Here is a 20,102-nt window from a genome sequence, read left to right as displayed (position 1 = left end):
TGCAAGGGATTACGATATCTCCATTGAGAATCCTACATCACATTTTCCATTTTTTTTTCTACAACTGTGCCGAAATTGAATTAATTAGTTCTAAGTAGAATTTATATCTATTATATTTTCATTTTCTTTTATCTTATTTTTGTTTATACTTATTTTAATAATTTTAATTAATGTCGAAGTGAATTTTTGCAGATGACTCGTCTTTCCGAATGTCCCTTAAAAAATAGAGTAGAATAAAAAAATAAATAATAAAAATAAATAAGATAATAGCAATAAAAAATAATAAAAATAGAATAAAAAATAGAAAAAGTCCAGTCACCTCTTTTCTTTACGTTTTTTTTTGTTGTTTTTTTTTTTTGTTTTTGCTCAGAATGTGTCACACCAACGAAATTCTTCTAAACTTTTTTGTTTTTTTTTGTAATAAGTAGATTAATAATAACGTTCATAATAGTCGATATTTCTGTTTGCTTACTAGTCTATAAATAAGTAATAGTAATACTAGTAATAATAATAGTCTATAACTAAGTAATAAGTAATAAGTAGTAATAATAACTTCGTAAAATATTCGTGCGTTGTTTATGGTCTATCCAGAGTCGTATCATCCGAATACCAAAGATCGAGGACACCACCTTATTCACCGGCCATCTGTTTGTATTTCGATAATTTGATCTTCTGATCTTTCATCGATCAGCGATCGATGTACAGCTCGTTGTTTACGCGTGTGCGTTCTTTGGTGCTCTCCGCCCCGCCCACTCACACACACTAGCCGTGCCTTTCCCCTTGTCGTCTTTATTTTCACCTCCTCTTTCTCCAGCCGGCCTTCACTATTAGTTCAGGAATTCTGTGTGTGCGCTAACACATCCAGAAATTTCAGATGATTGCGCTCAAGTCAGCTCAACGTCTTCCACGAGGTCTTACCGTGGAATGGATGGATGGAATGCGAGCACAGTTCAGTAATGTTTGGCTACGAGATAATAGCCTACATATGAGACCGGCGCTGGTCCACCTTGACCTAAATCCATGCCCTCAGGTAAGATTCGTATCATTCGCCCATTTGCTTCCCCGATTCCTGAAATGTACCTTTTTCCACGAAGAAGAAAAGTCAAAATTGAACAAGATAGAGGCTAAAGTTGAAAGTTTTGACCTATCCGCAAATTGTGGATGGTTTTCCAGAAAGTTCTTTTTTTCCAGAAAGTTGACCTATCCGGGAATTGTGTGGCTCTCGAATGGCCACCGTTCCTTCGCGCTGAATTCCCCAGTGAGTTCCTCCGGTCACATAGCCGAGTACAGCCTGGAACTAATCTTTGCAAAACTCCCAATAAAATGGTTAGTCAAGAATTTTTTCGTTTTTTTAAAGATTTCCTTCTTCATTTTTTTTTAGATTTCCTAACTAAGAAATTTTTACTCCAGAACAACTTTTCTAGTCGGTATTTTCTGTAGATTCTAACAAAACCGTGGCGAATCCAACAACGACCCACTTCAAACGATATGCGCCATATTGGTGCAATGATTTGGAAAGAACCACTTGTGATCAACGGGACAGTATGGCCACACCTTCAAAAGGTGCTTGAGTTAGTCATTTTATTTTCAATGATATTATACAGTGTAAAGAAAAAGTAATAGTTTCATGGATTTCTGGAGAAAAACCGTCATCGGGGAATTTTTGTAGTTTTTTTGCAAAGTACACGTCTCACATGCTCATTACATTTATTTATTTATTTATTTATTACCCTCAATGGTGTGCCAAAAGAGGATCCAGGAATAACAAATACAAAAAAAATACAGTGAGTGGATAATGAAATGAGACACAGAATACATGCATGCGTTTCTCTTAATTCTCTTAATTTTCGGGGATTTTCCAAAAAAATGAGGATATCGCTGGCGCATGGGGCTAGATTGAGGCTAAATATCCCAATCTAGATCCGATTCTGGGAGAAATGGGGAAAAAATAATCAGGATCCTTGTTTTTAACAATCGGAGCAACTATGCACGGTGATTTTTCAACTATCTATGAATGAGTCTTTCGATCATATCCCTCTCTTGTTGATTTTTCTGCTACCGTCAATTTCTTGGGTTGCTCTTGTTGAGAAACCGACGAAAAGTTGCCTTGAGAACATTAAAAATATTGAAATAAAAAATTAATGATCAAAGTTGAAAATAAAATTAATTAAAAACTAATATATTAGAATTTTTTTTAACTATCATATGTACGAAAAGGATCTTACTGCAGAACTTTTACTTCCATTTTTCATCGACTCTCTTATTAATAGAAAATTACTAGATTCAATAATAATTGATTTAAAAATTAGTTTAAAAAACAAAACGATAGTCGTAATAAAGTTTGATAACACTTCTGACTCCTACTTCAATTTTACAGTCGACAAATTAAAAAAAAACAGTCATTTGAATAATCCCTCGAATTTAATTCGGACAACTTCCAGATTCCATCCGTGGTTACGGTAGAGACACGCTATAACGGAGCTCGTATCAGCCTCGTCGATGCTGTGAACGCTTTGAAACGATTCGCTGAAGAATATCCACAATATTTTCGATTTATGCTCGACAATCCGATCGAGTATCAGCATGCGTTCTTTAAGGCTTCACATCAACTTGCGAACGTTGACGGGAATAAGATTGTATCGGTGAGTACCGGGTTTTTCCGGGTTATTTCGATTATCTCCATTTTATTTATATTTTTTTTCGATTATATTCGGAAAAAATAGTTAAATTTAAAAGTCCAGAAGGAGTTTTTCAAATTTCAAGTTTTTCGAGTTTTTTTGGTTATTTTGATCCACTTAAAAAATTTCTCAAATGATTTTTTTTTTCTAGAAAAAACTTCTAGTCTGATTTTTCTCATGCGCATTTTTGCGCAAGGCAAAATACTATTTCATTTAAAGAACGATACACTCTGCTGGTATTTTTTATCCATAGGGGAATTATTACTCTTTAAAGAATATTTTTTATCCTTAAGGGAATTATGATCCTTTAAATAGGAGATTAGGATCAGACAGCAGTATATGTATGTGAAAACATTGTTGTGATTATTCCTACAGGATTGTTCCTAACTATAGGAAGAGAAGAAAAGTATCAAAAAAATAGGGGGAATTTTCTAAATTATTCTTAAATTAAGATTAAAAATTAAAATGTTAAAAATATTCCTAGTGTCATGCATAGCGAAAAGGTGATTACTGCAAAATTTTTAGTTCCAGTTTTTTGTGTCTTTTTTTTCTGGCTATCTCAACCAATTAATTATTTATTTAACTTATTTTATTATTCTGGCTACCTCAATTAATTAGTTATTTATTTAACTTATTTTTATTATTATTTTTATTTATTTGTCAAATTTTTTTAAAAATAAATACTTACATATTTACTCTAGTATTATACTTAACCATTCTTATTATTTTTTTTTTTGAATTTATTTATTGAATTATTTGACAACTCTTTATTCATTGAAGTATTCTAACGCTCTACAATCCTTATTCAGTTTACTTTTAGGCTGTTTTCAATAACGACTATCGATCCAGTCAAATGACCACCGATAATCTGGATTTATTCTACCGAAGCCTTAAATCCTTCTATAATATTTGTTGTGAGATGCAACAGGAAGTGTACATAAATTCGGATGAACTGCTTGTGGTCGACAATTCCCAGATGTTGATAGGAGCACCGGCTCAATGGGGTCGTGAGATGCGAGTACGTATTTTCGCGTAAACTTCAACACAGGAATGCCCCAGCCATTTTCCGAATTCGATTCGTTATTGTCGTTGCTGGACAATAAAACAGCTTCCAGCTGCAACCTCACCACCTACTTCACCTATTTGAGAAGAAAAAATAATAATAATAAATAATTGAACACCATAAATTAGGCTGTAATTACCTAACTATCCATTAAAATCGTCTTAATGTTAATGAAAATTTGAGGAAGCATCATTGTGTTGTAATTAGTTTGGCGTAGATATGTGAGTTGTTGTAATTAATTCCCCTAATTAAATTACGATACGACTCAATAATTGTTACCTAATCAATCAATCAATGCTCACAGAACTGGTCCATTATATTTTCTCTGAAATCAGAAATCAACGAGTTTTTTTCTATTCGCTCAGGAATTTTTATGGTTCTTATTCGTCTTGTCGTTCATAGTGTTGTTATTTTTGATTCAAAGAATGTAAATAAGTGATCCTGCCAATAGTTTATTGTGACGTATACATATACATATATGAGAGTTGTAAATAAAATAATCACGTAATTGTTGTTAGATAAGGATGAACGCACACAAATCCCTGCATGTTGATGTTTTGACTTTTTTTCGAATTATTCGTATCATATAATTTAAAAGTAATTTTCCCGACGTGTAAATAAATTTTAGAGCATTTAAAATGATCATACTACGTAGAAATTTCAATGAAAATCTATGGGAAGAAACCTAGAATCCGTCCGAGGATCGAATCAGTCCTGAGATCTGACAGACCGGTTCCTTCTGTCGTTTGTCCACGAAAAAAAAAACGGAGAAAATCCACCATCCATCCACCGATTGAGTTATTTCCAACATCGTACAGTATACCTTTCGATAAAATTTAAAAGGAAACTTTGTTGAATGCGCTGAAAAATCGTGAAAAATGCGTACATAGTCGGCGCAGCGAATTTTGCCCAGCCGCGCGAGCGCACCTTGCGTTACGCGCGGCGGGTCATAGCCGTCGTCTGGTTGAACATATTTGGCAATGACTATGTCTGTGTCTTAACTATAGATGTCAAGTACATGTCTTGAAAGAGCGATCGATAAGCATTCACTACATCTCTTAGGTTCCTTCTTCAATCAGTAGGATTTTCACTAAATCGCGAACATTTTGTACTGATAGTACATCACCTCAAGAAAATAACGATTCTTGAATGCTGACGTTGGTTTGCGTTGCTCGTTGCTATTTGTGTTTGAGTAGCGCAGTTGGTAAGAGGTTCCGCTGCTACACGATGTATCGAAGGTTCGGATCCGCCCTAGTGCTCACCAAGCCTTTCATCCCTCCGGGGTCGATAAATTGGTAACAGACTTGTCTGGGAGGATAAAAACACTGACTTGACACATCCGGTACCCCCCCCACAATTTAAACGGCCAAAAAACACTTTCGAAAACCAAAAAATTTTTTTATTAAAAAAAAAGGGGGGGGGGGGGCCCCCAACCGAATAAAAAAAAACTTTTTTTTTTTTTTTTAAAAAGAAAATAAATTTTTTTAAAAAAAATACCCAAAAAAAAAAAATTTAAATAACCTCTTTCACCCCCCCCCCCCCACACCCCCCACCAAAAAATAAAAAAAAAAAAAAAAAAAAAAAAAAAAAAAAAAAAAAAAAAAAAAAAAAAAAATCGCTAAGAAACGGTTTTTTTTTTGGCTTCAATCCCGGTACAGAAAATTCACAGTACAATCACTATCAGAAATTCTTTTGAATTCTCACGAGTTGGTCAGCAGGTCCAGTGATAATCAAAAAAAAAACCATACTTTTTTTCTATTATGTTTCTTTTCATCTTTTATTGCCCTGAGATTTTCGCACTCGGGTTCGGTTATCATAAAGACTCTCGTGATAATTTCTTTATCGAAGCAAAAAAAAACGTGGTGTCGTGAAAAGAAAGAAAGAAAGAAAATAAACAGTTCTCTAAGAGAACGCGCAAGAATGGGAAGATTTTTTTTTGGACCTGGAATAAGTATGTATTTGAGTATGTGTATTTTATTTATTTTATTTTATTTACTCATTTATCTTCAATATATTTACTGTATTTGTTTTGTATTTTTTCCTGACATTTCCTATTTGGCACACTGTTAGGCGTAGTAAATAAACAAATAATAGACAGAAAAGGAGTACAGTTCGCTACATCAATCACGACAGTGTATATTTTGATCGATTTACCTCGTTTTCCTTAGTTGAAAGTAATTTTTTTACACTCATTCTGTAACGAGATTCAGTTTATTCATTACTAATAAAGCTTGCTCTTACTTGTTTGCTTTGCATTCTGCCACAAGATAAAGGCATCACATCACGAAGATGCGGCGCGTGCAGAAGGCTGGTTTATAGCGCGCCGGATCGCTCGAACCTATCGTTTTTTTTACGGCAATTAGGAAGAAATGGATGGAATCACGCCCCCTCCATAATCCACGATCCCGTATACGAATACTCCACCTGAAATCCGTACCACCTCAGATTCGTGGGGTGATGCCTTTAAGTACAACGGAGATTAAATTGATGATAAATTACAGTAGATCTTTTCAAAATAATTTCTTCTAGAAGAAATTGCAAAATATTTGATTTCTGATCAGAAATATATTTTTTTAAATTTTAATTTACAACACAACAATATTTTTTGCAATATTTTTCAACAATTAATTAGTAACAACAATATTTTTACAATAAATTTGATTAGATAAATTAAAAATTGCAATAATTATTACGATTATATTTATATTATATTAATTAATTAATTAATTTATATTTCAATTATATTTAGCTCGAAACCATCGGTTAAAGCCGATCACTCATTAAGTCAAAACAGAAAAATAGTGGTCTGGGGATAGATAATTGCTACCAGACCTACAGCTTACTTCTTCCTGCGGTCCTCCTAAATTCCATTTCGATCAGCGAACCTCCATCTGAGTGTTTGTGTGTGGAGTTTACTACATAACAATAAAATATATGAGATAACTCTTAAATTGTTTATGTCCTACGAAGAACAGTCACAATTCTCTCAATTTGAACCATTAGCACGAGAAACTGTCAAGATTTAGTATACCCTGATAACCCTGATTGATATTGATCGGTTTAAACGTGAACACTCACAGAATCACAAAATTGAGCAAACATGAATTTTCTTATCGACATGTATTCGTATTCTAGAAACATTTTCGTTCTCTAATCAGGCAAACCGCGTCAATATTGAACGTCATGGATGGGGAAAAAAGACTTGAAGGGGAATCCCCAGAATTGGAGGGGATTCCCCACAGCATCCACAGATTACAGTTCTCAAATTGATTTTTTTTTTAAATAGTACATATAGAAGAAAAGGATTAAAGGTGAAGTGCACGACGATGATCAATTCCTTTAGGATCCACCCGCACGATTGACCTTAATTCAGAAACGTTTGAGGTTTACCGAGCGCGTGACTAGCCCATACAGTGACTTGCGGGGGCGTGTCAAGTCAGTACTTTTATTCTCCCACACACAGGTACTTCGACTTTTTTTTGCCTAGCCAAGACGTTCCCTGCCATAGACATTAAAATCACCAGAAGTGCGAAAGTTCGACTTTCCTTGAATCTTGGCGTAGAGATTGCAACTTGTCGATAGTCAAATTTAAGCAACGGCCAAAATTGTTAACAAACTTTATTACGGCTAACGTTTCGGTGTTGTCGCCTTCGTCAGAGCCTGGAAAGTAAGAACATTTGCAATATATCCTCTGAAATGTTTCATCCAGAAAAAGTCATCATCCCCTAGGATATTACACCCGGAAACAAAAATCAAAAAAAGTTAAATCGCTGTGCTTACCTCAGTAGCAGCGTTGCCGTGATGTTAGCGGATATCCGCGTGGTGCAATCGCTTCGCTGATATTAATTAGGATGCGACCCGCATATGACCCCGTGGAACAAACCCGCGATGGTCTCGATACAGAGCCAGCTCGTTGGTCACGGCTAAGCACTCTTCCTTTCTATTCATTTTTGGACCTTTTGCATTTATCCAAAACGCTTCTAAAGTTCTGCGAGCTTTAATTTCGGGTTTGATATAGGATTAAAATCACCACTTCCAGTAGTCGAAACCTATGTAAATCGACAGGTGGAATGTACAATGGATCCTGATCACCGTAAGCTTCTACGAGAGTTTGACGAACCTCAGTAGCTCAATCCTTCACGTCAAACAAAAGAAAATTCTCGAATCAAAAAAAAAACACTAAATGGTGAGAATGCAATTTTAAGCGTTCCAAAATCCTTTGAATAGAGTTTGCCTCCATTGGCGTATAAGCGCAGTGCTAGTGCGGTGTAGCGCAGTCGGAAGAGGTCCCGTTGTAACAGCAGAACGGTCGATCGGAGGTTCGAATCAGTCCTAGTGCTCACAAAGCCTTTCATCCCTCCGGGGTCCGGATAAATTGGTGCCAGACTTGTGTGCGAGGATAAAAACACTGACTTGACCCGTCGACTAGCCACCGCAAGTCATTACGTGGGCCAGTTACTCTTTCGTAAACCTCAAACGTTTCTGGATTGAAGTGAAGCATCCCATGCGGATTGATTGACGCTAGACACTTTATCCATTATCCGTTATCCTTTGAATAGAGTGTGCCTCCATTCGTAGAACTAATTCTCCAAGGAATCTTCTAGAGGTTAATGGCCGAAATTCTAATAAGAAAAACTGATTTTGGTTGGCTCAGTTTGGTGAGAATTAATAATATTTACATGTTCAATGTAATTCTCAAATTACTGGATCAATTACAAAGATTAACGCATACTGTAATTAATTATGAACGATGTAATTAATACAATTGTAATCTGCTGAACCCCTTACATACATGCGTTCACTAAAGACTGACGGCCGCATGCCGTTTTATTGGGGTTCGTTAAATGTGTTATTTTATGTTATTATATGGTCGGCAATTATGTCGAATATCCAGACAAGCGACAAAAATCCTGTCAATCCAGTTGTTTTTTAATACGAATATCACCAATTGCATTGGTCTACGAGCCTTTTCAATTCTCGGTATCGAACAAAACCAGTCAATTACAGCGAAAAAATCACCTGGCGTGTCGATGATAATTACGGATTTTAATTGCGTCAGAATTTTGTATTTATGTTTGTACATATTTTGTTATATGTGGATGTTGCTCATCTTTACGCAGAAATTGATGTGGTATACCCGCGGATGACACATGGAAGATATCAACATCATGCACCGCCATCGAGAGTGGTTAAAGTGAATCGTCTTCGCTTCTTTGGTCATATATTAAGGAGACTGGCAGATCGCCTTGTACAACGAGTTCTGAGGAGTTTGCCGGGCTCAAGCTGGAAGAAGCCATCTGGCCGAAAACGGAAGTTCTGGACTGAGGTAGTGAAAGAGGACCTAAGGACACTCGGCGTGGATAGGCAGTTCAGGCAAGACGTAAGGTTTCGCAGAATATGGAATAGATTGATTCTGTGCAAGGTCTCGCAGAAGATCGAGAAGCTTGGGCAGTGCTATGTTGAAGGACGGCACACCTCGTATATCATTATCATTGCATCATCGCATAATGCACCCCTGTTCAATAACGAAAACGTAAATCAAATTATTAATTATCTGAATGAATAGGCAATTATCTGATTCCATGCATATTTTTGCAGTCTCTGTCAAAGTTTTTGTACAAATAATCGTAAAACGACCAGTTTGCACGTGACAACAGTGCAAACCAGCTAGTCAAGTCAAGACCACGACCAAAGGAAGAAAGGAAAAATTTTGTAATATATGTAAATATGTGGGGCTGGTGTATTGTAGCGGATAGAGGTTCCACTTCCTGCACGATCGATCGGAGGTTCGAATCGGCCCTAGTGCTCACCAAGTCTTTCATCCCTTCGAGGTCGATAAATTGGTACCAGACTTGTCTGGGAGGATAAAAACACTAACCTGATCCGTCGGCTAGCCCCAGCAAGTCATTGTATAGGCTAGTCAATTGACCACGACCAAAGGAAGAAAGGAAAAATTTTGTAGTATATGTACATATGTGGGGCGGGTGTATTGTAGCGAATAGAGGTTCCACTTCCTGCACGATCGATCGGAGGTTCGAATCCGCCCTAGTGCTCACCAAGTTCCAGTTACACGTTTGTAAACCTCAAACGGTTCTGAATTGAAGTGAACGTGGTGGCGCGGGTCCAAAGCGGATTGACTAACGCCAGACACGTTATGCTTTACTCTTTACGAGGGCGTTAACTCATTCTAAGGGGGATTGCCACACAATCAATCGATCAATCATCAAAATTTCGACCAGCTGATTGCACCAAATCAGGCAGACACCACCATGCATTTCTAAGGCTAAGTATACGGAGACTTAGATTATGGAGAGAAGGGTGATTCCGTCTATTTCTTCCTAACTGCCGTAAAAATGCCCAGAAGATGCGATTTCGAGCGTTTCGGCGCGCTATTTACTACAACGAGTTCGATTGGAGCGCGTCAGCAGTGTGCACATGCCGCATCTTCTAGGCCGGTTTTTTTTTTACGGCGATTAGGAAGAAATGGACGGAATCACGCTCCTCTCCAGAATCTAAGACCCCGTATACGAATTCTCCACCTGAAATCCGCACCACCCCAGATTCGCGGGGTGATGGCTTTAGAGTCTGATGGTTATCAAACTATCCGTATCCCTGAAAGTGCGTGGGGCTTGAGGGTAGAGCTCGATGAACTGTAGAGCCATGTCTTGGAGGGATTTTGTTTCTAAATGAGGACAATTGTGAGTTCATGCCTTTAATACAAATATAGACACTTTAAGTACACAATTTCATAAAGAGAAATACTTCTTATTTCACATGTTTGTACATCAAATATAGGCCGGTTCTGTTTCAAAGATTGCCTTTGTTTCAGTCAAACACACTTTGGTCTTTTTTTTGAGTAAATCTCCTTTTCGAGGTGTTTATGCCGAGGTTACACCCCGGATAGAGACTACAAAAGCCTAAATTTCTTTCCATGAGTTCCACAGCATCGCTGCCGACGTAGGAGGGTCATACTAAAAGTACAATATATTCTCTTTTCCACCCCTCTCCTCCTTGTTACTAGCCATGTATGGGTGTGTGTAAATTCTACGAAGCCATCAAAATTCAAATGACATGCAGATATGCGGATGGTTTGCATTGTTAAGCTTTGTTTTGTTTATTCTGGCTTCAGCTCGTTGCAACGGCTGTGCACACTTGCTCGGTAAACGAGTTCGGGGGTCATCGTTGCAAATTGTCGTCTTAGACACCTTTTTCAATTACAACGGGCGCCTTTTTTTATCCAGAACCAAGCCAACAACCTCTTTTAAACTTCTATGTTGCGCTTTTATAAATAAAAAAATGTCCAGTTTTGAGTATACTATCTATTTTCCTTTGTTGACTGACTAATCCTATGGATTTAGTACCTCAGATTTAAAGACATCACCCCTGAGTTGATATGGATTCCAAGTGGAGTATTCGTATACGGCATAGTAGATTTTGGATAGGGGGGAGGGGAGTGATTCCGTCCATCTCTCTTCCTAATTCCCGTAAAAAAAGGCACGGAAGATGCGGCGTGGGCACACGGCTGGCGCGCTCCAATCGAACTCGTTGTGGAGAGTAACACGCCGAAACGCTCGAAGCCGTATTTTTACGGGAATTAGGAAGAAATGGACGGAGTCACCGTTCTCTCCATAATCTACGATCCCCTATACAAATACTCCACCTGAAATCCGTACCACCTCAGATTCGTGGGGGGATGCCTTTAAACTTCTATGTTGCGCGTTTGTAAATAGAAAATGTCCAGTTATGAGTATACTATCTATATTTCCTTTGTTGACTGACTAATCCTATGGATTTCGTACCTCAGATTCAAGGGAATACTGTACTTCGAAAGACAATTCGAGATTTTTTCAGATATGAATTCATTGCTAGCGCAAGCGGATGTGTGAGAATACGAGTGAAAAAAGTATGAGAGAGAGGAAAAAGAAAGAAGATTCAGAAATATGTAGGCAAATGAGAGGAACTTCAATGAACCTTTTCATCGCTGAGTACAGAAGGAAGAAGCCAGCGATAAATCGTGTAATGAAGCACTCCTGAAAACTCCATACAAAAATAAAATAAAAATCTAACGGTCATGCGACTGATACGCCACTTCTTCTTCTTCTTGCTTAGTTAAATCTCGCTCAGTCACCCCAAGCAGCCCAACAACAAAAATCCCTTTAAAGTTGTCCAATATCTCGAATAAGAAAAATGAAGGAGCAAATTCACTCACATTTGTTAGTCATACCTAACGATGCCGATATACAGTAATTTCGTGGGGCACAGTCCTTAAAGACAGCGCAAATATAAAGCTAGGAGTGTGGATTACGGGCATGGGCGCCCACCCACTCCCCTATCACTGCCTATGGTCCTAAAAAATGGCGTGGGAACTGCTTTATTCCTTACGAGGCACGTTAGAACGCGTCCCCTTCCACATGTTCCTGTCCCCTCAGCAGCTTATTATGTTCTTTGGTTTTACATGAACATGCTTGTAAGCGGATCCCATTGATTCTCAACTGCTCGCAAGTGGACGCAGTACGTGCGCAAAGGTGGCGCGTCCTCAGGCACCTCGTATCAGCAAACACCGTTTCCCATGCCATTTTTCACAGCGATTGGGGGGAAATTGAGTGTCGCCATGCTCATACTTCGAATCTACAACCAGAACTCTATATTTGCCCACAGAGACCCCAACGTGGTCAGTTTCGTGACACTTTAACGCTTGGTCTTCCGCTTTGGCACCTCAACGCCTTCCATCATACCGCCTTCGGTAGCTTCGAAAATCAGATTTCGAAGAAACTCGATGCAAAAGATACCACTCGGAAATTCACAGGAATTCCAAAATCTACGAACTTTCTAGAAACTCTGCGCCGAACTGAACTGTCATAGATAAATCTTTGCTATATAACAAAATGTCATACCTATCCATAAGTTTACACTAGATGTTTGTTTTCTGCGGTGGTTATTACATCTCCTCGTGTGTACTTCGACCCTTTGGCGTATCATCATGGTTGTATCATCTCATAAAAATAACATATTAAAAAATACATTATACTAGGTTGGTTACTTATTTTTATGCACACATTTTTTTGTTGTTTACAATTTCGTGGGTCTCCAATCACACAATGACGATCATCCGTCGATGTATTCACCACGTCTATCACAGTGTTTCATCTTTCTGCGAGGTTACAATTCCCTGGAAACTCCAGAACTTGTGGATATAACAAATTAGCAGCGGACTTGAGGTCAGCGAAAGAATTGAACAGTTTTTTTTTGCTTTGGGGAACGCTTAAAGGCCGGGAACAAGTGGTAGTCGGATGCGACAACATGTCGCTTCGGCGATTCGCCAGCAACTTGAGGCCCTAGGTAGGAGAACGGTCCTTCATCCACCCTATTCCCCAGACCTTCACCTCCTGTCAAATTATCGTCTTTGAACGCTTTCGAGCTGTTTTCGAGTCTCTGCCCTCAGATTCTGGTCCCACTGAATTGTAAGCCATCCTGAAAAATAGAACACTATGATAGACATTCATGGTGAATACACCAACGGATCATCACCAATGTATGATGAAGAAACTGTGAAACAGTATGAGAAAGTACGAAAACGTATTAAAAAGTAGAAGTCTTAAAGAGTATTCGTGTGTAAAAAAAAATAAGTAGAACACCTACCAAATTCTCCCTAAAATAAATGAGCATATAAACTGGATTTTTAAAACAATTTTGCTAATTTCTCATACCATGAAGAGTTCATAATTTGATAAGAGCGGTCGAATGGCACATACTCACCGATCCTTATATTTTCTGAAGAATCAGTCGAAGGAAGCTGCGCTACTGTATTCCCAATCCAAGACGACACACCTCCAAGAAAATAAAGGTTGTTGAATGAAGGCGTTGCTACCTATGCGTGGGTAGCGCAGTCCGTATGAGGTACGGCCGTGACCGCAGGATCGATGCTCGATGATCACCCTAGTGCCAAACAAGTGCCTTACATCCCTCCGAGATGGTACTAGATTTGTTTAGGAAGAACTAAAACTGACTGACTTTATACATCGGCTTGCTTCCCAAATCATTGTAAGGTTTGTAAGGTTGTTCATAAAAACTTCAAATGATTCTGAATTGAAGTCGATCGTGTGAACGCATTTCCAAGGGGATTCATTCACTCATTCATAAATACCTTGGATGACCCATACTAAGTCACAACATCATAACACAGATAAAATATTAAAATGTATCTCCAAGTCATGGAATAGGGTAGAGTAAGTGCCAAGAAAATATTAGAGTGTAATGCCCCCATGAATATTATAAATAAATACTGCAAATACTAACTTCTGGTGCTATTGCCGGTGCTAATTGGTTCCGCTTGTGGTAGGACCTGCCATTCTGGCTCCAGTCGGGATGTGTGCGGAGCCGAACGAGGACCTCTCTGTGCGCAGCCGCTTACGGACTTACATCACAGATGAAGTCGATTCGAATCGACTAAGCGTTTTGCGAGAGTTTGCGACACGACCTCTGGGAAGCGCGTACTTCTTCTGCACGAACTTAGTCTGCCGTGCTCCATTCGAACGCGTAATGTGGTTGTACAGACATATATAGAGTATATAGTCGGGTCAAAATGAAATGAAACACGGTGCAGTTGCGTAAGCGGCGGCGCTCAGAGCGGCGCGGCGGAGCGTAGCGAATGGAATCGAGTTGGGACCTTCGCGAACTGCAGCAATGAACTGTGGTAGCAAGAGTCCTCACTCGATCCTAACCGCTGCGCTCCACCGCACCGCTTCGAGCGCAGCCGCTTGCGCAACTGCACCGTGATTCGTGTCGTTTTGACCCGACTATAGGTAAAGGATAAAAAATGAAGTGTACTGCAGTGGTAAATCCCCTTGGAAATGCGTCCACACGATCGACTTCAATTCAGAATCTCTTGAAGTTCTTATGAAAACGTGTACAACCTTGCAATGACTTGCGAGGCAACCCGATGTATAAAGTTTACAAAGGTTACAACCAGTTTTTGTTCTCCCTGGATAAATCTAGTACCATTTTGTACGATCCCGGAGGGATGTAAGGCACTTGTTTGGCACTAGGGTGATCATCGAGCATCGATCGTGCGATCACGGGCGTACCTCATACGGACTGCGCTATCCACTCATTGCTAGCAACGCCTTCATTCAACAACCACTTTTTTTTAGGTGTTGTCTTGGATTTGGGTGATACAATGATGCAGCTTCCTCAAACTGATTATTTAGAAAATTTAAGGATCGGTGACTATGCATGTGCCACTCGGCCGCTCTCATCAAATTATGAACTCTTCATGTGGAAGCGTGGTACAATTTTTGCAAGGCAAAAACGGAATATGTTTGGACAACGCGCAAGGTAAGGAGGAACTATTCGTGATTCCAATTCTATTCTTCATACTTGTTTTCTTCCTTCATTTCCATCATTTACATTGGAAGCTCAAAACGACAAGAAACGCGGTGCAATTGCGTACGCGGCTTCTCTCGAGGCGGTGCGGTGTAGCGTAGCGGTTAGGAGCGTACTGGAACCATTGAGGGCACCACCCATCGTTGCAGTTTCCGATTGTCCCGCCTCGGTCCCAACTGCTGCCTCCAATGCGCGATTTCGAGCGCGTACGCAAATGCATCGTGCTTCATGTCGTTTTCACCCAACTATAAGTTGCTGCGGTGATCGCAATCTCTTCCGCAAAAGGCGCAATGTTAGCAGCAAACGCAGAGCAAACTCCACCACTGGAAATTAATCTCGTCGCAAAAAGTGTATCTAGGGTTTTCATGAGCCGAACAAGGCGAGAAATGTATCTGTCTACAAATTGGATAAAAGTTCCCCGTCAAATTTCTACAGGAAGCTTGACTTAACACATTCACGGCATAAAATTCTCAAAGATTGCAATAAACGCAAACGGTTCCCCCTACAGTCCCAGGAATCACATAAAAGGAAGTAAACATGACGCGCCCAGAAAATCAGTTGTAATGACCCTATCATCCAAAAGTCAGTTTTATTCTAGTTATATATGAATTGATTATAACCAGCCCAGCCTAGAAGTACACGGGACAAAATTGCGACATCATGGACGATGGGCGGGACCGACAATTTAGGACCAAACCGCCTGTGTCCGCAATTTTTCGCGCGATTGTATGTGTGTCACGTCATATCGCAGACAAAACACGTACGTTGATCCAGGAGGGCAGTTTATTGTTGGCCTTAGAATGTTTGTTTTTCGTGCAACATTTCGACATTTTGCTTTTTGTGCATATTTCTTGCGTTTTGCATTTTCGCATGTAGATTGTCTGGCACGTTTCTTCATTTTATCCCTGGCTTCTTTGGCTCGTTCTTGTTCCTTTCCGGTTCTTTATTTGTATCGTTTCTGTTCTTATTTTCCTAATATCTCAATTAACTACTTCTTAAACAGACATGATAAGAGGGATAAGTCCGGTCTGGCAAGCCCTCGTCGCTGGTTGCTTCACATGGGGTGTTACCGCCTTAGGAGCCGCACTGGTATTCGTTATGAAGCACCAGAATCGAAAATTATTAGGTAAGTTTGTTTCCTCGTTCTGATTTTCTCGATTATGGCGTTTCGCATCGTTTTGTGAGCAATTTTATAACTTTTCTACGGAAAAGAAAGATTGACCGCAGCATTCTAAACACCTTAGGTATTTAATTACTTGAAAAGGTAATTGTTGAGAAATCACATGTGTGGTTGAAGAGTTGAACATTCAACGTCTCTTATATCGTAGCGTATGTAACTTGTTTGGATTGTTTGACGATTTTTTTTTCGTTTTTCTACCAATTACTTTCCTATTTCAGATCTTAGCTTGGGTTTTGCGGCTGGAGTTATGACGGCAGCTTCATTTTGGTCATTACTCGCTCCTGCTATTGAAATCTCAGAGAAAACGATGGGATCACTTGCTTTTCTTCCTGTAGCTGTCGGTTTTGCGGTTGGAGCGGCATTTGTACATTTCGCCGATCGTATGCTTCCAAGGTATTCATTTCGATGTTATCTCTAGCGCAAATCGCAAATGTTTGTGGAGTTTAGCAGTTTTGCTACTGTCTAGCTTCAATTTTCGTTTGATATCGTTCAGCTTTCCGCGTATTTGTTTTGTAATTCAGTTTTCGCATTCCAATAATAATGTTTCGCTTTGTTTCACCTTTCAGTTTGAACTTCTGCAAAGATATGATCGATTTCTTAAATTGGTGCTGACAACGTAGACAGAAATCTTGTTTTGAACGAATCTTCTGTCCAGAACTAGAGTGCTACTCAGCTTTATTTGATCTTCTATCGCGCTTGGTTGCAAACCACTTTTCATCTTTTTTAATTTCTTTCGTCTAGATAAACTAATGCCATTTTTACGGACTTATCCACGTTATGGAGACAGGATAACTTTGTTTCTGTTTCTGAATTTTTCAGTAGCCGCTTACTATGTTATGCCAATTTATGAGGTTTTGTTTTTTTTTCCTCGAATGATTTATGTGCTCACATATTAGAAGCGGATCTATGTCCATCAAATTTCTAGGTCCCCTCTCAAAGATTCTGTGTTGGTTTAGTTGAAAATAATTCAGAAGCTATAGAGTTGAAACCGATTTGGTTTGCCTGTTGTTTATAGAGCGGTTAAGAAATATTTCAGTTGTGTGATGGGCGATACAGCAGTCATGGACTACCTGGCTCCAGCAAAAACTGAAACTCAACTCTCACTTGTGTCCGCCAATGGCTCTGAGAGCGCCCCAGCTCCACGGTACGATCCTAGCGACAAATCTAGTGGTTTGCGTCGTCGTGGCTTGACAAATAGGTGAGCCACCGCCCTATCACCACCCTATGGCTCATTCACCATCTTTCCCGCCTAAGTATAGAACAGCTGTGTAGTCCGGAATCGAGAACGTCGGAACGAAATTTGTGCTGTCTCAGTGTGCACGCTGGTCATCAACAATTTCACGGCTGATTTTTGTTCTCGGGCGGTGGTTTTACCTTTGTGTGGTGTGCTTCATTTTCAGTTTTTGCATCACGCTCTTCCCTTCTCTTTGAATGCTGAACCATCCTTTGCTTTATGAATTTCTGTGTGACATTCTTTTAGATAGATGTTTTGTCTTCTTCCAGCTCACACAGTTTTCCACATGAATAATGGTCTTACAGATCAGCGCCCGATAACGAAGGAGCTATTGAAGAGAACGACCTAGCGACAGCACATGAAAAAGAGGTTATGCAACGACTGGAAGATGAGTATCGATCATCTTGGAGAAGAATCATGCTTCTAATTCTTGCCGTCACTGTCCACAATATTCCAGAGGCACGCTTCAACTATGTATTCTCGAATGTTAATGAATGTTATGTGAAAACGCGGATGAAGTATGTGTATTGACTTTTTTCAGGGACTTGCGGTTGGCGTAGGGTTTGGCTCAGTGGGGAAGGCTGAGGCGGCAAAGTTTGAAACTGCTTTTAATCTCGCTGTCGGGATTGGGCTTCAGAATTTCCCTGAAGGACTAGCCGTCTCTTTGCCTTTAGCTGCGTTTGGGCACTCGAAGCTGAAGGTACTTTTGCATTATGTGTTTATGCACGTTTTCGTAGAAATAATATTTATGAGAAGTTGTCTTTGGGCTTACATATTGGCGTTATAAAATTTGAAAAAAATTAACTGTTTAACTCTAGTTTTTGTGCTGAAATAATGCCTACTTTCATACAGCTGTTAGGCCGTATTCAGTTTGCGTTATTTCATACACAAGATATGATGTAAATTAGACGCATAACTATTTTATTCTTTTGAGAATTTTTCAGGCAATTTCGTAAACTAACTAGGAACTCGTGTACACCTTAACTAGTTTTGTAATTAACCTCCTTTTACAATTATTTTACCTTTAATTTCAACTTAGGGCGATTTGCAACGCACATTTCTTGATACGCTCGTTCTCCCAAAAAAAAAAAACCAGCCTCTTTCTAGTATAAACATGTAGGCAGTTACATCAAATCGTTGTTTGGTCGCTAAATTTCTGATCCAATATAACTCTAAAAGATGTAGAATTTGAAGACAAATCCCCGCTCTGATGCATCTTTTGAAGATGATAACAATTGGGATCTCATAGCTCAATTCTCCCATTTTCATTTTATTTTACTTTTTTTTACCATGCCAACTTTTAGTCTTGTTTTAGTTTTAGCATGCTCAGGAATTTTGTTACTGAGTTGAACAGTCGGTAGTGTCACTGTTGAATACAATAGAGTTAAAACGACTTGAAACTTGGTGCAGCAGTGCGTGGGAGGCTGCGCCAAGGAGCAGTGTAGCTCGTGGTTGGAGTCCGTGAGGGACCCTAGCTAGCTCCACTCATCGCAGCAGTCCTAGTGAAGCTTGCGATTGTCCTACTTCAGGTCGTTTTGACCCGACTGTACATAACCCGCGATGAAGAAGTAAAAGGAGTACTTGAAATTCCTTTAGTGGAATTACACGACAATTTCGTTTACAGCCTACATTACAAGATTTCCAATTATTCCGCGTCTAGTCGTTTTTCTGGTTTTTTTTTTGTTCCATATTCATTTTTAAGTTGAACAGCATTTTTTTCTTTCCAAAAGTTGTATTCCTACAAATTTTAGGCATTCTGGTACGGTCAACTGTCAGGAATGGTGGAACCGATCTCAGCCATTTTGGGTGCTGCTGCTATTATACTCATGGAACCAATTCTACCCTATGCACTTGCGTTTGCCGCAGGAGCAATGATATACGTTGTTGTCGATGATATTATTCCGGAAGCACAAAGAAGTGGGAACGGCAAATTAGCGTCAATTTCATGCATAATAGGCTTTCTGGTGATGATGTGTATGGACGTAGGCTTGGGAGACTCTGAAGATAAACCGAATTAAAGAAATAGACTCATGCCTAACCTCTTCATCTAAAGCAGGTAGTTCCTCATAGTCGTGCAGGCTCAGAGATACTTCTGTAGAAATCTAATTCAATCACATCCGAATTAAGATCATCTGGTTTATGTTAATAGCATATCTTGTTCCTTGACTGTTTATACGTTTGTTCTGGTTAGTCGTCATAATGTATACATGATCGACATAATAATTTACCCTTTATTTGATCTGCATGAGGCAGTTCTCTGTGACTGTAATCACAATTCTACCACAATTTTGCTTTTTTTTTCTTTCCATTTTGTTAATCTCAGCATTTCGTTTCTATTTCCTACACTGTACTATTTATTCCGCATATAGATGATCCTGGCTTTCGAAAAGCATAATTTTTGTACGATGATTCCTCATTAGTATTTAAGAATTCATTTTTTTTCAAATTTATGAATGGAGGTTTATATTGCTGTGATACATCAACCGGACTCAAATTAGATCTAAACAATTATACTACTTGGCCTTACCGCCATGCATTCACCTATAGTCTTACGATACACCTCTT

General features: G+C 39.1%; 3 protein-coding genes across 5 annotated transcripts; all 3 read left to right on the top strand.

Moving 5' to 3' along the window:
• Positions 1–874: 874 nt before the first annotated feature.
• On the top strand, positions 875–3,838 carry RB195_007760 (uncharacterized protein; the record flags this gene model as incomplete). 2 transcript variants are annotated; one of them, XM_064181565.1, is made up of 6 exons in its annotated part: positions 875–1,030; positions 1,192–1,326; positions 1,441–1,563; positions 2,442–2,642; positions 3,499–3,696; positions 3,794–3,838. In XM_064181565.1, 6 exons carry the CDS (start codon positions 875–877, stop codon positions 3,836–3,838), a joined length of 858 nt encoding a protein of 285 aa, XP_064038345.1. The 2 variants fall into 2 exon arrangements, with proteins under 2 accessions (XP_064038345.1, XP_064038346.1); XM_064181564.1 differs by lacking the exon at positions 3,794–3,838 and having other exon boundaries at positions 3,499–3,714.
• A 4,974-nt stretch (positions 3,839–8,812) lies between these two features.
• RB195_007759 (uncharacterized protein) lies at positions 8,813–9,307 on the top strand (the record flags this gene model as incomplete). The annotated part of the gene is made up of 1 exon (XM_064181563.1): positions 8,813–9,307. One exon carries the CDS (start codon positions 8,813–8,815, stop codon positions 9,305–9,307), a length of 495 nt encoding a protein of 164 aa, XP_064038344.1.
• A 5,662-nt stretch (positions 9,308–14,969) lies between these two features.
• RB195_007758 (uncharacterized protein) lies at positions 14,970–19,555 on the top strand (the record flags this gene model as incomplete). Of its 2 annotated transcripts, none has more annotated exons than XM_064181561.1 (7): positions 14,970–15,075; positions 16,127–16,249; positions 16,522–16,696; positions 17,340–17,447; positions 17,843–17,996; positions 18,079–18,237; positions 19,289–19,555. In XM_064181561.1, the coding sequence occupies 7 exons, from the start codon at positions 14,970–14,972 to the stop codon at positions 19,553–19,555; spliced, it is 1,092 nt and encodes a 363-aa protein (XP_064038342.1). The 2 variants fall into 2 exon arrangements, with proteins under 2 accessions (XP_064038342.1, XP_064038343.1); XM_064181562.1 differs by having other exon boundaries at positions 17,340–17,501.
• Positions 19,556–20,102: the final 547 nt, after the last annotated feature.

Source organism: Necator americanus, chromosome I (genome assembly GCF_031761385.1).
Source record: "Necator americanus strain Aroian chromosome I, whole genome shotgun sequence".
In the NCBI taxonomy this organism is placed as follows: Eukaryota; Metazoa; Nematoda; class Chromadorea; order Rhabditida; family Ancylostomatidae; genus Necator; species Necator americanus.
This window is presented reverse-complemented; position numbering and strand designations above follow the sequence as displayed.